The sequence below is a fragment of the Lycium ferocissimum genome, chromosome 3 (assembly GCF_029784015.1).
Source record: "Lycium ferocissimum isolate CSIRO_LF1 chromosome 3, AGI_CSIRO_Lferr_CH_V1, whole genome shotgun sequence".
Taxonomy (NCBI): Eukaryota; Viridiplantae; Streptophyta; class Magnoliopsida; order Solanales; family Solanaceae; genus Lycium; species Lycium ferocissimum.
The window spans coordinates 18,468,417-18,485,020 of record NC_081344.1 but is presented as its reverse complement, the minus strand read 5'-3'; the positions used below and the strand labels follow the sequence as shown (position 1 = coordinate 18,485,020).

The 16,604-nt window shown below is 38.6% G+C and overlaps 1 protein-coding gene and 1 non-coding gene across 2 annotated transcripts; both read right to left on the bottom strand.

The window, feature by feature from the left end:
- Nucleotides 1–7,463: 7,463 nt before the first annotated feature.
- On the bottom strand, nucleotides 7,464–10,010 carry LOC132048734 (UPF0481 protein At3g47200-like). The gene is made up of 2 exons (XM_059439426.1): nucleotides 9,642–10,010; nucleotides 7,464–8,096 (listed from the first exon to the last, which is right to left on the bottom strand). Exons 1-2 carry the CDS (start codon nucleotides 10,008–10,010, stop codon nucleotides 7,464–7,466), a joined length of 1,002 nt encoding a protein of 333 aa, XP_059295409.1.
- Nucleotides 10,011–15,869: 5,859 nt separating this feature from the next.
- On the bottom strand, nucleotides 15,870–15,975 carry LOC132051318 (small nucleolar RNA R71). The gene has a single exon (XR_009413690.1). It is a non-coding gene; the product is annotated as a small nucleolar RNA R71 (small nucleolar RNA).
- Between the last annotated feature and the right edge of the window lie 629 nt (nucleotides 15,976–16,604).

Sequence of the window (16,604 nt, the reverse complement as noted above, 5' to 3'; positions counted from 1 at the left end):
CCTAGGGTTTCTAATGGTATTAAAACCCCTAGTTTAGTAGAGAAATCATAATTTTATGGATTTTGAGCGTGGGAAGAATAATGATGTTCCCCACACGTAGATAGTAACTACACATACCTTAGTCGCTCCAAAACTTGAATTAAAGACTTGAGCTTTGAAGAGGATTTCCAAAATCTTGAATTTTGAACCCGAGATGGTTTTCTTGAAAACCCTAGTTTTAGAATGATAATTTCTTGTTTAGATTACAAGGATAGATGTTAGAATTGAGTTGGAATAATTAGGGTAGGCTTACCTTGGTATTCTTGATGATGGAGAGAAGGTAGGAGGTCGTTCCCAGTGTCTTGAAGGAATGAAAATAATGTTTTGAATTGATATGGACGAGTATAAACTCGTTCGAAAATAAATTTTCGCCCGGTTAAATACGCGTATTTTGAAATATGGACAGCACTGCCTCTGTTCAGTAAAATGCTAACGTGACACGGATGTCGTTTGACCCTCGAATATCTCGTTGGAAAGGTATTTCAAAGATCTACAACTTTCATCAAGGAAGTTTTCCCAAATCTAAATATATTTTGAAATACGGGCCGTGAAATGAAATACAAATCCGTATTTAACCACGTGGCATTAAAAAATGCCAATTTCCAAAAATGTTCGAAATTCTTGGTTTCAATTTACGAGTTGATTTACGGGCCGTATTATGAAATACGGTCCTTTGTTAAATGGGCGTAAAACCCCCGTATTAAGGCCCGAACAGAAAATTCCAATTCTACATTCTTATCCGATTTTCCAAGTCTAGGATGTTAGTTAAAAGCTTAGGTCAAAGATAATATGCGTACCACTTACCTTGAAATCAAGGACACAAGCTATCAATTCAATGGATACAAGATTACTAAAAAGCTGAGATATTAAATATCTTGCCTAGCAATCCGATCAAGACTTTGATCAATACCGAGCTAACTAAATGTTTGGATTAATCAATACCGAGCCGATCAATATCGGAGTAACCGACACGGAATTTGGCGGAATACGTGGAGTCTTTGATTGATATACGAGTACTAAGGATATAAATATCCGGAAGGTATTGAACTAACATGAATATTATAATATAAGATCCGAATAGACGTGTCAGCCATTTGTCCGAGGATGAAAAGGCTGTGCTAAGGTTCACCTTGGTACCTAATCCTTTCGAAAGGATCTCTAGAAATTTAACATGAATCAAGTACCATGATTCAAATGATATTACCGGGTCCCGTGAAGTCAAACGATTTCTCGAATAACAACTTGGTATATTCTGGTGCTAAATCTATCATCTTAACGAGGCAAAAAAGTGTGCCGACTTCGTAAATCTTGTCCATAATCACCCAAAGAATCAGGTCGTGCCTTCTAATCAAAGAGGTAGACCTGTTACTAAAGTCCATATTTATCATCTCCCATTCTCAAAAACGGGAATATTTATATTAGGGCAAGTCGCGGGGCCTAGTGTTAGGCTTTCACTTCTGCAAAAATTTGGGCCCATAGCCACAAACCTGCCATATTTTTCACATCATTTCTACCAATAAATCTCCTTAAGATCATGATATATCTTTGTGGAATATGGGTGAATGAAATACTCGGAATTGTGATCCTCGACATAATCTAAACTCTTCCGAGCCCATCTACATCCGGAATGTATAATCTACCTTGAGCATCTGTGGTACATCACTATCTCCCTTGTTCAAAATGACGCTTTATGTTCGTGAATCCTCTCTTTCATCTCGTTAAATACGTAGGAATCACCAAAATGCTTCTCTAACTTCGATAACTAAGGAGGATTAAGCCATGTTCGGCAACAACTCCACCCACTTCGAGTCCGAAAGTTGAATTCTAGCTTGGATAAGCGGTGAACTTCTTTCACCATAGTTTTCTTGTCCGCCTAAATCATGGTACCATCTTCCATCTTGATTTTTTTAAGAGATACTTCCTAAAATACTGGCATCTTGTTGTGAGCCAAGTCTTTGACTAGGCACCTTAAATATTAGAGTCGTGCAATGGCACTACCTTGTGACACATAAGCTGGCATGATCTTATAGTTTTCCGTGATACCTAATCGATAATAATTGAACTTGACACGATTAGTTCGATAATCATTCTACTCATTTAGGTTCCTCTAAGTTGAGGCATATTCCTTATGGAGACTATCTCATTATGCCAACCTAACTGAAATTAGGTTTCTTTGTATTCGTAATTAACCCTTCCTGCTCTCAATTATCTCAATCGACTTCATAGTTTATTTATGCATCTCCTTGCATCATACATGTCTTATACTTACAAATTCTTCTCTTTTGATGGGATCCAATTAACATTCCTTATCTTCTGTAATTCCTTTGTACTCTGCAACACTGGCGACTCTTTTTTTTTTTGACTCACCTCTGAGCAATTTCTCATTGGGAAAAACTAAATTACTTACATGAATGGGTTGCTATTGTATTCGCACGGCATACTCCATCTTAACGATTTAACTACCTCACACCGTAAATCTTAGGACAACCCCTTTTTTGACAACTCTTAAAGGTTATTCTTGTAGTTTGCTCTCTTCGCTTAGTGATTTCTTCTTCCACTAATCACTCTACCCGATCTTAACTTAAGCCTTGGTTTCTAATACACGGACGGATGTAACCTGTCACCCACTTAAGATGTTCATCTAACTAAGGAAACCAAATCATACTTCTACTAGTTATCATTTAAAATTGCTAATGCATTGTATCTACTCAAAACTTACTTACTATTTTCTGCTTAATCACCTGCCGACTTCATATTTCTTTTTTTGCTCTGAATAACCTAAGTTATTTCTAACTCTCCCTCATCATCTAACGCTATTCTATGGTTGTATACTATCTTTTCTGAACTATGGATCACACTTAACAAACCTTTATCTATCTTATACGAAAGATTGGAACAACTAAACCCAAACTTTCTATACACTTCAAAATCATATCAGACTATACACATCTGGGATAAACACTTACTCACATAGCTTAAGCGAGAATCATCACATCTTAACTTATCTCATAATAATAATTATTCCTGGTAACTTACAACTATCGTACTCTCTAACTGCGATCGACTAACTTAAACAAACTAAAATCATTCCGAAAATTTAATATCGTTCGCTCATGGTTATTATTTCATACATACCTCTTTTCTTACGAGGCATAGTTCGTACGAAAAATTTCATCTGTGGTGATAGCTAGGGATGCCTCTTTTACCCGACGACCTGTTTGAAGCTTCCAAGCGGTGTTCCTTTGAGAAGCGAAATACTGGCAACCTTAGTCATTATATCCCGGGCTTGAGAATTAAAAGGAGCCACTAAAACACATATCAAGGCCCCAAACGATACACCCACAGTGTCCTATAACACTTATTACACATAAGATTAGAAAACACGTAGCTCGCACTGGTATGTCGAGAGGTTGGTGGTCTTAAACTGCAATTTCTAGCTTAGCGGCCTTTTGATTTTTATCTAGACCTCGAGACTAGTGTACTAGTTGCGGGATGGAGTAGGTCCTAATAGCTTCGGTAGAAAAGCGTCTCGCCTCCCCACCTCCCGAGATCCTTCATGATTTACGTTTCCTGCGTACTTAGCTCCTTTTCTAATTTCTGCGATATCTCTCTCGTTGCATCCCATTTTCCTTTCTGAAGAACATCATTATTATTCAACTTCCCATTCATTATACAACACCCTTTCTCGAGCAACTTACACTTTATTCACCTTTCAATAACACCTCAAGTCTCATTTGTTACCAGCAAGTACTTCACAATTGTACCCCTATGGATAATCAACCTCGGTTGGTCCTTCGATACTGTTCGTCACTCGCGCACTCGAAATGTACGTAATTCGATAAGAGAAGTCACTTATTGCTCTAAGCTTCATGGCACGATCTAGAGTAGAAAGAAATGAGGACAAAATCCCACATGTCTTGGTGGTCAATCGTTTATATGCATGGGCCCTCACATATATAAAAGAGACCCCACCGGACACCGCTTTATAGACTCCCTAAGACAACTTGAACCTAGTGCTGCGATACCAAGTTTTTGTCACGCCGAACACCGGCTCAGAGTAACACGGCACCGTTTTGCCCGACCGTGACCGAGCGAACACTGGGTCATTTGAATCGACATGTGATACAAAACATAACCGACTTATAAAATAAAAATTAACACATGCTGATTAACTAAAAGTCCGACCGAAATATCATAATGCGGAAATACTTAGACAATTCAAAATATACTGAAAAGTAGCCAACATGACTAAACCAAAACAATCGAACAAGCTGAGTATAAGCTCAAACAAGACTAACATAGCAAATATCATTGTACGTGTCTATGGAAGCTCTAAGAATGCGAATAATAGAGGTGTCTATGAACCGAAATAGCTCGGATAGGCGACAATGCCCGAAGGAATTTGGGGCTCACCAAGATGGGCGATACATGCACTCTAAATAGCCGAGTTGTCAACTTTGTATATTGTTCTGCGCATCGCGAGATACGAGGCCCCAAGCAATAAAGGGGCATCGACACATTTGAATTGTCTTGGTATGTAAAGCAATCAGCTAAATAAATACCGAAATTCAAGCGAGCGATAGCGCATGCTTTGTAATAGCGAGGAAGTAGAGCTATGCATACTCACTTGCTACGTATACGAATCATCCGTATTATACGTGTTTGTATATGTGGGGCTCGCTTTAATAATAAATACCACGCTATGGCCTCGGCCTAGTAGTGCGTCGATCAATAGCCTCGGCCATGTATACGTATACACAAGATCGTGCGTGCCCTTGGGCAAAATCACGTATGTTTAATTACGGTCAATTAATAGGGCGAGACCATAACAACAATGAACAATCTTGAACTAAAATAGACATACTTTGGATGAATTGAAAACACTAGCGTTTTAAGAGCATGCGAATTTCTGGGCGAGACTCATGTGGTAACAATACATAAGTCTATAAAGATTACGTACGAGTTCATGATATTCAAGGCGACAACCATGAATGAATTGCAGAATCGCAACCCTAGAAGATAACGATTCTATATCATATCATGAAACTAGGGCTAAACTATATTCGAGTCAAATTCGACAAGTATGAAGAATGAGGTGTAGGGAGAATCATGAACATTCCCTAACGTAGATAGTTAGCCTCACATACCTTAATTCCAGCCTTTGAGCGTAATACAATGTTCGTCACCCCTTTCAACTTTGATCTATATCAATACAAGTCAAAGGGATTCTATATTAGCAATAATATTCATGCTTTGGTCATCTAAGCATTTTATCAAACACTTGGTGGGCATGAGCTCCACAACCTTCATTAATAGTGTTTTTTTCACCCAATCCCCATTCTATTACTTCTAGCTGATTCTACAATCTCAATTAGGTGTAATTAACATCATTCTCCATCACCCGTATGATTATAACAATCTCAAGTTAACAATCCAAAACCCTACTATAGTTCGTGTAATTCTCTTTACTAAACCCATTTACTATTCTCCCAAGAACTCATCAATTCACTATTATGAATGATTAGAGTGTAGAAGCATTACCCTTTTGACGTTCAATCCTCTTGAATTTGGGTTCTAGGGTTTCCACATCCAACAATAATGTTCCAATCACAACTCTATGGATTAGAAGGGTTTACTCAAGTTAGAAAGGGAATAGGGACTTGAATTTAACCTAGAATCGTGATAAAACTTATCTTGGAGGGTTCTTGATGCTTGAGACTTGTTCCCTCTGACTTTAGGGTGATTTTTCGTGACTAGGGATGTTAGGAAAATAAACCCCAAGCTTAAATATAACTTAAAACGCGAAATCCCGACTTTTGACCCGAAACCCAACCTTTTGCCCGTTGGGTCCACGATGCACACAACTTCCTGCAGGTCAATATTCAGATTGTGCAATCGGCCGCGATGCGGATCCATCGCACGGGCCCGCACGCGCCCACACGCGCGACACGTATCGGTTCTGCATAGTATTCGGTAAAATAGGCATAACTTCTTGTACATAGCTCTTTTCAAGGCCCATAATATACCGTTGGAAATATATTTCAAAGGGATACAACTTTCATGTTTTAAGTTTCCTCAAATTCCCAACGGATTTTCACGAAATTCGACTGGAAGTCAGACGTATCAAAACTTAGCCGATTCTATAGACTTTTAAACGTCTTACTATTAGCCATATTGAGACGATCATATCTCCTTGCTCCGATCTCTGATTGGCCTGGTCCTTATATCGTTAGAAAGCTATTTTTACGTCCTACAACTTTCATTGAGGGTACTTTTCCAAATTCCCAACTAATCAAGGAGTTATCACTGCCCGAAGTAGGCCTATCAACCATTTTCGCAAAACGTTCAAACCTTCAATTTTTCCACTAAAACTCTAATGATATGAGTCTAACCTTAGTTCTAAGATACGGGGTGTAACAATATGTATTTATGGTAGGGATATTTGTGTCTTGAAAAATATAATTTACTGCTTCTCCCCAATCTCAGAAAAATTGTTTCTGCTTCTACTTAAAAGCAATTTTACTAATTGATCAAACACCTCAAATATCCCAAAAAAGTGCTTTTTCTCTATAATAATAATAATAATAAAAAAAAAAATGCTTTTGGCCTCAAACCGCTAGGCCAAACAGGCTCTAAATATTTTTCTTAAAGAGTTAACTAATTTTAAAAGATATGGACCGAAGGTAGTAAGATTCCTGTCAATTGACGGAAAAGCAAGGATTAGGCACAAAGAAGAACTTTGTAATCTCCAAGGAAGTTGTGACTATGCTTTTATGTATAGTTCTAAGTTTCTATCTGGCTTTTCAGATACTTAGCGTGAAAATAATGGTAGTTATCCTAGATCTTTTGCATTTTACTTTCTAGTATAAAGATTTCTATGTTATCAAGTCTTGTATATTCTGTTATCTGCAATTCTTTTCCTGTTCTGTACTTAAAAAAACTCACAATGCTTTAGTGTAAGAAACGAATAACTCGCGTTGCTTTGTGTTCCTTATTCGGGAGTATCAATCACTTGAAGTTCACTTAAACTACTACTCCAAAAAAATGAGATTGATATTTTGATTAGTTTGAAAGAATATTGTCAATTGGACTAATGATTATTGTATATTCATATAAAGGTCTCAGCAAAACATAAAAAAAAAAAACAATACTATTCATGTGATCCAATACCATTCACGTGCTTCAAAATAATAAATTTACACAAGTAAATCATTACGGACAAAAAATCATTACGAACAAAACAAACTACTAGTTCGTATACATAAACAAGAGTACAAAGATCAATCGTCATTATAGCACTAAAGGTAAAAGAAATTATGAATTCAACAAACATGACACGCACGAGTTCCTCCAGAAAACACAAAAAAAAAAAAAAAAAACAAGAACTGGTTGGTTTTGACGCCTACCATTGTCCATTACTAGCTCTATTTGGGATGGACTGCATAATAGGTCTGGACGCCTGCTAGAAATGTATCAGTGATTTGCAAGCCAATGACAAAAAGTGCTGCAATAAATGCAAAAAGAGTCCATGGGGTAGTAAAATGAGTGTTCTTCCACTCAGCAATCCATATTTTTGTTCTGCTTTTGTAATGATCCTCAATTTGTCTTTTGACATCAACAAAGGCATGTGGATTAGGCACCAAATCTCTTGCTATCTCATTGAAGAGATCTGCAACTTCTTGATCACTTCCAAGATAGTTAAGAAGTATACCTTTGGATCTGAGCTCTTTCACATCTTCAGCATGATCAATAAGTGAATCCATGAAGCAAAGATAAGATGTAACGCCAAAGTCATCTGGTGTATCAGGGCATGCCTCATATGCAACCAAGTTTAAGAACTCCGACTTGGTTGAATCATCTACGGTTATAGGTGGAAGTGTTAAAAGAGCTGAGCAATGAAATGAATTGAACTTAACGTCTGAAAGATGACGACTCTTTCCAGGCCTGAAATAGATTCCTGCTTTCCTCAGCTCTTTGGCTGAACGATGTGAGTGATAGGAAATAGGCATATATACGCAGCGGAAGCCAACAACCAAGATCATATTTTTACATGTAAACTAGACAAATATAATCAAATACGAGATTTTAACACTAACCTTTTGAAGCTGTTGCACAAATCTTCAATAGCATCTGTACTCTCCAGGTCTACGATCTTCTACTGTGTATCCTGAACTTCTATGAACGAAATACTTGAGTGGCAAGTATTGCAGCTAAAGAATGAATATCACTTAGGGTTGAATGGCTTTCTTTATATCACACGTTTTTAGGGTAAAGCCCTAGCAAAAAACGTGTAGCCCTTTCCTTACCCACCAAGGATATTATTTTTCCGTTTATTTTCTTTGTTCTAGAATATTCAGGCACAACAGGGATCACAGATTTAATAACGAGGCTTCCTATTGCGGTATTAATTCGGAATATGAGTGAATTAATCCTACCACAATAAATTACAATTTATTCCACTAGAAAACTGTAATTGCACTCCTCTGTTTAACTTTGAAATCATTCATTAAAACTTATTTAACTCCCCATGTTAAGATTACAGATACCAATCAAATAAATTAAATTACTGACAATTTAATTCATCGACTAATGTAATCCTTTATACTTCCGCTTAACTTATTTCATGTGACGGATACAAAATCCACCTGCAGGAATTTCACATGAAAACTTATAAGCATCCATAAAGGGGTATTATCAATCTCAAGGTCGAGACATGGATTCTATCAACTGATTGTTATTTCACAAATGCACTTTGCCATTATCCAATTTACCAGGAATACATTAACTCGCAGTGGAGTCGTACCTTTTAATAAATCAAAATAATGAACGAAGCACACTGATCATAACAATCATATCAAGATTAAGAGTATAAGTACATTTAATGAGCTAGCGAGGTTGTTTTATATATTCAGTACAAAAACACTTATCTCTACTTGGTTCGTTCAATACATACAAAATGTATTAGCATAAGAAGTTGGAACAAAAACCATTCCCATAATCAAGATAGATTATATTTTAATCTTATGCTACAATCATCAAGATACTTTGCCCAGTTTCATCTTTGATTGTGAACATTAATATTATAACTTATAAGAACCGACAATTTAATCTTTTGCGCATGAGTTAAAATTCCATACACCAAATCGTCTACTATATAAGTAAAGGGCACACATATGAACGAATGATCTATTTAAAAGAAGACTTTATTGAATTGAATAAATAAATAAACAATTGTTCCAAAAGGAATAAAATATAATACTATAATCAAACCGCATGGTTAATAGTATATCCTAACAACGAGCACAACTCACTCCTTAGATAGCATCCACCTATTGAGAAAGCATCTGGGTCTATACGATATGTTCTTAGTAGCTCGAGAAGATGGGCAGGAAGCGGAGTTTTCACGCTTTTTTGTTTGGTAAGGGAAGGCCCTTCTCCTTGACAAATCTTGTCAAGAAAGTTGATAACTTTTTGAGAATGAAAGAAATCAAGAACGAAATCCTTGATACTTTGAATGTATCCGTGACCTTGAGAAGGCTTGTTATGTGCACTCAAGATGAACGTTTTAATCATCTCCATTCCTACATTATTCTTGAACTTACTATTAACACCTGCAAGACTTCAAATGGCAACTGATTTTCAAGTACGAAAAGGTCATGACGAATGAAAGCTATATCATGGCTCTTCATATTCAGCTCTTTATAATTGCCAGTGACAATGCAGTGAAGGTATTGTAGGATGAAGCATCCATCCAGGAACATCATCTGTGCAAATTCCTCGTAGCTGTAATCTTTGATCAATTCATCGGCATAACACTCCCTGACATTAGGCATAATGTTCTTGACCCTTCTGTAAAGCTTGTCAATGGACACTGCATCTGTCGGAAGCCATGGTAAGACCCCTTCAGGTCTTGTTTTTTTACTATCTTGATCAGCAAACTCAAGTGCAAGTAGCTCCTTGTACTTCTCCATTGGTTGAAGTTTGTTTACCCCGAATTACAGGTAACAATTAGATTTGTAAGTGGTGGTATAGGATATATGGATGAACTTTAATCTATTTGGTTGGTATGAGCTATTAATGGATGTATTTATAGTTATATTTATATGTGTACGTGTATGAGCGATATATAGTAACGGATGATGTGTGCCAAATATGCTAAGTAATGATGAAAGACTAAATCGATTAGGATGAACACCACGAAACGGACCAATATACTTTGAATGAGAACTTTATGTTCCTGATGTTTACAATGTTATGATATGAGAAAAAAGATAACCTAAAAAAGGGGAGGGTTGCCCTCTATTTATAGGTATTCCTCATGGGCCCTTAGTATAATATAAAAAACCTTTATGAATAAACCCTAAAAAGGATAAGGCTGATTCGTACGGTCTGATACCCGTATGGTTGTCAGCGCAAATGGCGAAACGATTTTATAACGCTTGGAAGCCTCATAACTGGTTATCCAGACCAACGGACACGCTCATCTGGTCTCGCACAAACCGGACCATCGGACACGTTTATTTTGGCTCGGGTTAGTTGTATCCGGTACAACATCCCAGGTGTGGAGCAAGATTGAACGTGCTCGTGCCCATTTGGACATGTCTTTGGCTCCGGCCTCATCGGTCATATGTTGACCCAATTTTTACCGTATATAGATAGTCCCCACACTTTCCGGATCAGAGTTTCACCGAAGTGACGGGAAGTGGAAGAGTCTCAAACCGGTGGACTTATAAGTTCATTCTTATCTTAAAAATAGGCGGGAACCGTAACGTCACATCCTTCTGACTTCGGCCACGTGTCCTATTCCGAATGGCCAACTTCGAAATCCGCCTCAACCCAAGTCGCTTCCAATCACGTCTCACTAATTCTCGAATGCGTGGCGTCTCTTGATTGGTCGACTTCGGTAACCGCCACGGTGAATTGTCTATATAAGAGTTACAGTTGCATTTTTACCTTTCAATTTTCACTTTTCACTTCTCTAAATCTTTGACTCCTTGGTTAATATTCAGCTTGCTTGTTCTTCGAATCTTCAACTTTTTCTAAATCAATACCTTCATACCTTCAACCCGAACCTCCAAACCTTCAAATCTTCAAGCTCATCCCTTTATCTCTGCCTTCAAATCTTCATCTGGATCTTCAAATCTTTTTCAAACCTTCAAATCTTCATACCAACTTCTTCATAAATTCATAATTGATAAAAAATGTCAACCAACACCAACTCTTCTTCTCAGAATGTACCCTCGGCCTCTTCTTCGGGTGCCGAACCTGCTTCCAACCCTGAAGGTAAAGTTCTTACGGAGCCAACTGCTACAGATATAATAGTGGCCAAACCTAATTACAACCATGAATTTGCGGTCGGAAAGGCAGTACAAGTGGCGGATAGGGGTTATGATGTGAGATAGTACCTCTCATCGATTACAGAGGATTGCCTTCCTCGGATTCAGGCCGAGTGCGGATGGGACAAACATCCGGTACAGGTGTTTGCCCCCGGTAATGACGAATCCATCACCGATTATAAGGAAGGGTTTCTGTACGTTTATACGTACCCGTTCACACTCAAGCTCGACCCCCCGATTGATCCAGTTATTCTAGAAATGTACCGGACATACAACGTGTGCTTAGCCCAAATTGGGCCAATCATCGGGAGGATCATGGACTGCCTCCATCTATTGGCAAACAATGCCAAAAAGGAGTTCACGTTGGCACACTTTATTCGGTTGTATTGTTCGAGGATCTTCCGTAGGGGTGTGATAAAGGTCGCCAAACGAGGTCGAAACCCGATCCTCTCCAACCTCAATAAGGATAGAGATCGAGGGTGGTTGGAGCGTTATGTCCTGGTAAGGATCGCAGACATCATTCCGGCCGAGTATATGTTGTTCCCGAAAAAAATGGAACAACAAACATAAGTTCCTCAAATGTGTTTCCTTTGCATGCGTTCAAGCTTTTTTTTTTTTTTTTGACTTTGCTCAATACTTCAGCCGAGGCATGGATCCCTGCTACTGTCCGGAACTTTCCCGAGTGGGTTAAGGCAATCATTAGCCAACACCTACATGATGATCGGACATGAGCAGACCTGTCTCGTGGCCGGTGGGTTGCACAGAACCACGTTAATCTTCTACTTGATTTGGTACTCACCGCATCCTTTCATTATGCTTTTTCTTTTTATAACTCTTTTGATGTCCAAGCTTACCCAAAGGATCTGTGGAGCCACGACCCGTACCAACGGATGAGCCTGTGACTTTGGGCTCAGATTTTAATACAGCTGGATTATCCCGGCTTATCGCTGCAGCCAAAAAGAGGCAAAGAAGACCCTCGACCAAGGGTCAGAAGAAAAATAAGAGGTTGTGGGGTGATGTTCGAAGCCTGAGGGACGAACCTGAGCCTGACATTGTGGTTCGAAGAGTTGTGGCGAATCCCTCTGTAGCTGACGTTGCTGAGGAAGAAACTACCGTTCTAACCCCAACCACAGGTGGGAAAGACAAGATTCCTTTTCCTCCATTAACCGTGTATCTTGAAGCTGCAATTCCACTAAGGTTCGTTGAATTTATTGACATTTCAGATGATACTTCACCTGAAGCGGAAACTTTGGTGAAGAAACCTAGAAGGTCCAGCCCAAACTTGGACACCGAGACTGATCAAAGAGCCAAAACGGTCCCGAAAGTTGAAGTTATCGCGGCTGCTGGTCCATCGCCTAATACTGACTAAGCTACTGTAGTCGAGGTGCCTGCAACTACCGATACTATTGGAGTCGTTCCTGTCCCTCCTTCTGCTCTTTCTTCGAGGTCGGATAATTTCGATGACATGCTCGCCGGTAGCACTCCTGCTATGGGGGAAGCTGCTGGGTTTGCTCATCTCCGTATTCCTCAGGCCACGAGAATTGGCAGCTGATCCACTGAAACAAGTGCGAGGTCCAAACTTGTCCATATTTTTCCAGCCACGAGTATAGAACCGAGGAGGACTAGGTCTGCCGTGGTCACCGTCCTCGAGGACTGCAGCTTTTTATCTCGTCCCGTGGGGGTTGCTAGTTATCTAAGACCTCTTGTTTCAGATTCAGACAAGGAAAAATTGAGGGACTTCCTTGGCCGTGCCTTATAAATGAGGGCATGCATGCTGGCAACTGGGTAAGTTTTCTTACGCGTTTTTCTATAATATCAATGTGCGATCCTCTGTTTTTGTTAATCAATTTCCTAACTTGGTTTGTTTCTCACTTTTCAGAGTGTTGTGCTCGTAAATGAAGGTTTTATCCGAGCCCAACATGAGGTTGATGACTTAAAGGCCCAGCTGGATTTCCAGGGTCGGGAGACCGAGAAATTCAAACTCCTTTTGCAGGAAAAAGAGGACCAGCTGAGCCGAGCCATTGTTCCCCCCAACCTTCAATCCAAGCTCAAGGTTGTTAAGGTACGATAACCTCCACTTAAAGGCTGAGCTTGCTGATGTGGTTGAAAAGAATCGGCTTCTTGAAAGGGATAACGTCAACCTCGGCCGAGATAATGCCAATTTTGCTACAAGGCTCGATGAATTCGAGGCTACTATTGCCTAGCTATGAGGTGAACTTAACTCAATAAAGGTGGATTCCGAGAAAGCGGTAGAAAGATTTCACCAGCTTGAAGCCGAGAGAGCCGTTGAGAAGGAGAAGTTGAGGGTAATAGAGGAGAAAACCGAGACTAGAGCTCCGATCAGTGATGAACTTAAAAATAAGCTCGAGGAGGCTACTGTGGCCAATGATATTCTCCAGACCGAGCTTGAATCTGTCAACCAGGTTCGAATCACTCTAATTGACATGAAGTCCGAATTGGAGGAGAACCTGAAAAAAGCTGAGGCTGATCTGGAAGAATCTCTTAAAGAAATGGAGGCTGCTGATGTGCCGGGAATTTATGGCACATTCAAGTCCTTTTTACGAGAAGTTTTACTTGTTTTTAAGCAAGTTAGTATCTATTTAATGTGCTTTTAGTATTTTTCAGGTAACGGAACAAATTTGGAATAAAAACAGTTAAAAGTGTAGAAGTTGTTGTAAACTCAGTTTACGGACCGTATTCTCAAATACGGGTCGTATTCCATGGGCGTATTTAAGAATAAGAAGAACCAGAAAGGCAAGCTAAGGAAATGGTGATTTACGAATAACTTTTACGGACCGTATTCCACTTTACAGTCTGTATTTCAAAGCGTATTTAACCATTCAAGCATCTGGCAGAAAGTCAAAGTTTTGGAAGTTGAAAGATGATTATGCAGAAGACGGACCATAAATCAAAATATGGCCCGTATTTCAAGAGATTGCAGTTGTTCAAATCTTGAAGGAAGACCTGGTCGTAAACTAGTTTACGGTCCGTATTTTAATTTATGGACCGTATTTTGTATCCATGGGGACCAAAGTGCAAATCTGTAACTTTCACATTTTTTAGAACCTATAAATAGTCATTGTAGGGTTTTAATAGTTATCATTTATTATATTTTTATCTCTTGACTTAGAATATCAAATACTCTCTAGTTTTTGAAGGTTCAAACATCAATTCAAGTATTATCAATCCCTCTTTTCTTCCAAAGTAAGCAATTATAAATTCTTTAATTTCTTATTTCTTGTTCTTTATCATGAGTAGCTAAATTCCCTTACTAGGCTTGTGAACCGAATGATGGGTGTTTTGTGATTGGGTTTGTGATTGATATACACATAATGGATTATTAGGGTTTATTTATTCTTAATTTTTCATTCATAATTAATGGTTGTAAACATTGATTAAAGCCATAAACCTTAATTTATTTGGAAAAATAATTAGGATTGGTAAGAATAAATAACAAGGACTCAAAGCTTTAAACTTTGTTTAATAAATTCACTTCGGAATAAGAAGAATTTACTTGGATAATTAATCGTTCTTCATAGTTACTTTCTTATATTTGGGAAAGTCATAGAAAGAGATAATCTTTATTTGTTGGGAAATAGTAGAGATTCATATAGAGGTTAAGTGCATTCATATAATGATCCATTAGAAGTATATCAAGATCAATATACATGATCATATACTCTATCTAATGGGGATACAACCTTAGTTTCTTTTACCATAAATTACCACCCAAAGCAATTAGTTAGCAATTAGTCATAAAAAATTAACTTTTTAAAAAATTATCGAATTAAGACATTAGACCTAGGTTAAGCATCCTATGACTTTAGTAACCTTTTCACACCATATTCCCTGTGGGATTCGACCCCAACCTTGTTGGGTTGTATTTGGCAACGTCCGCATTATACCATTAATAGGTGTAATTTGAGCATATCAAATTTTGGCGCCATTCTTCGGGGAATACGATTTTGAAATTACTAAATAGTGTGTGCTTTGATTGAAGTCTTTGCTTAGTCCATCACATTTTGTTTGCTATTCTTTGTAAACCAGGTGAACATGAATTAGAATCAGCAAAATCAACGTGCTATAACCAGGGGAATGGATTGAATAATCGGGTGAATGAATCAGATGATGAGAATGTGTTCGTTGATCTTGTTCCAGAGGAGGACTATGCATCTGCTATTGTTCATCCTCGAGTTGGAGCTGTTAGCGTGAAAATTGACTCCTCTCTGTACCAGTTGTTGAAGCTTGAGGGATACTTTCGGAACTCTACCGAGAATGACCCTTAACATCATTTGCAGAATTTTATGGATGTGTGTGCTAATCACATCCAAAATAACGTTTCACAAGATGTTATTCGACTGAGGTTATTCAAATATTCCTTAGCTAGAGATGCAAGAACATGGTTTGAGAAGCTGCCCCGTAATTCGATTACTACATGGGCAGAGATGGTGACTGGTTTTCTCACGAAATGGTACCCTCCTAGCAGGAAGGCTGAAATTCATGACAAGATCTATGAATTTAAGCAGCGACCAGGGGAACAACTATATGAAGCCTAGGAGAGATTCAAGGAGTATTTGCAGAAGAGTTTGAATCATGGTTTTCCGGAGCACATATTAATGGAGAAGTTCTACCGAGGGCTAGATCCAGTGACACAATCAATTGCTAATAATGCAGCTGATGGTTGTTTCATGAACAAATCTTATCGACGAGTGACCAACATACTTGACAAGCTGACTACTCACAATCAGGCTTGGCACTCAAACAATGTTGATGTTGTACCATATGGTAGTGCTATGATCCAAAATATGGTAAAGGAGAATCTAGATACCCAGCAAACATTGGTAGAACTTGCAACAAATATTTTCTTGCTAACAAAGAAGTTTGATGAAACCCAGATTAAGAAGGTAAATGTTTGTGAGGATGATACAGTTATGCCAAAAGGGATGTACCATACTCAAGATGGTCCGTTTCATGATGGGCCCCCTATGCAGGTTGAAGATGCTAACTATGTGAATAACTCTCAAGGGGGTTATCAAAGACAGAACTACTAAGGTGGTTACCAGAATCAAAATCAATGGAGACCTCAGCAAGGTCAAGGTGCTTATAACAACTCAGGGAACTACAACAATAATTATAGTGGTGCGAACCAGGGGAGCTACAACAATAGTAACAATTTTGGGAATAAGAGTTCCAATCCTTATATACCACCGAAAGGGCAGTCAACAGAGC

Coding starts and splice junctions, on each gene's coding strand:
- LOC132048734 (XM_059439426.1), bottom strand. CDS start 10,010: ATGGAGAAGTACAAGGAGCTACTTGCACTTGAGTTTGCTGATCAAGAT. Junction 8,097..9,641: donor AAGTCTTGCAGGTGTTAATA/GTAAGTTCAAGA, acceptor ATATTTGTCTAG/TTTACATGTAAAAATATGAT.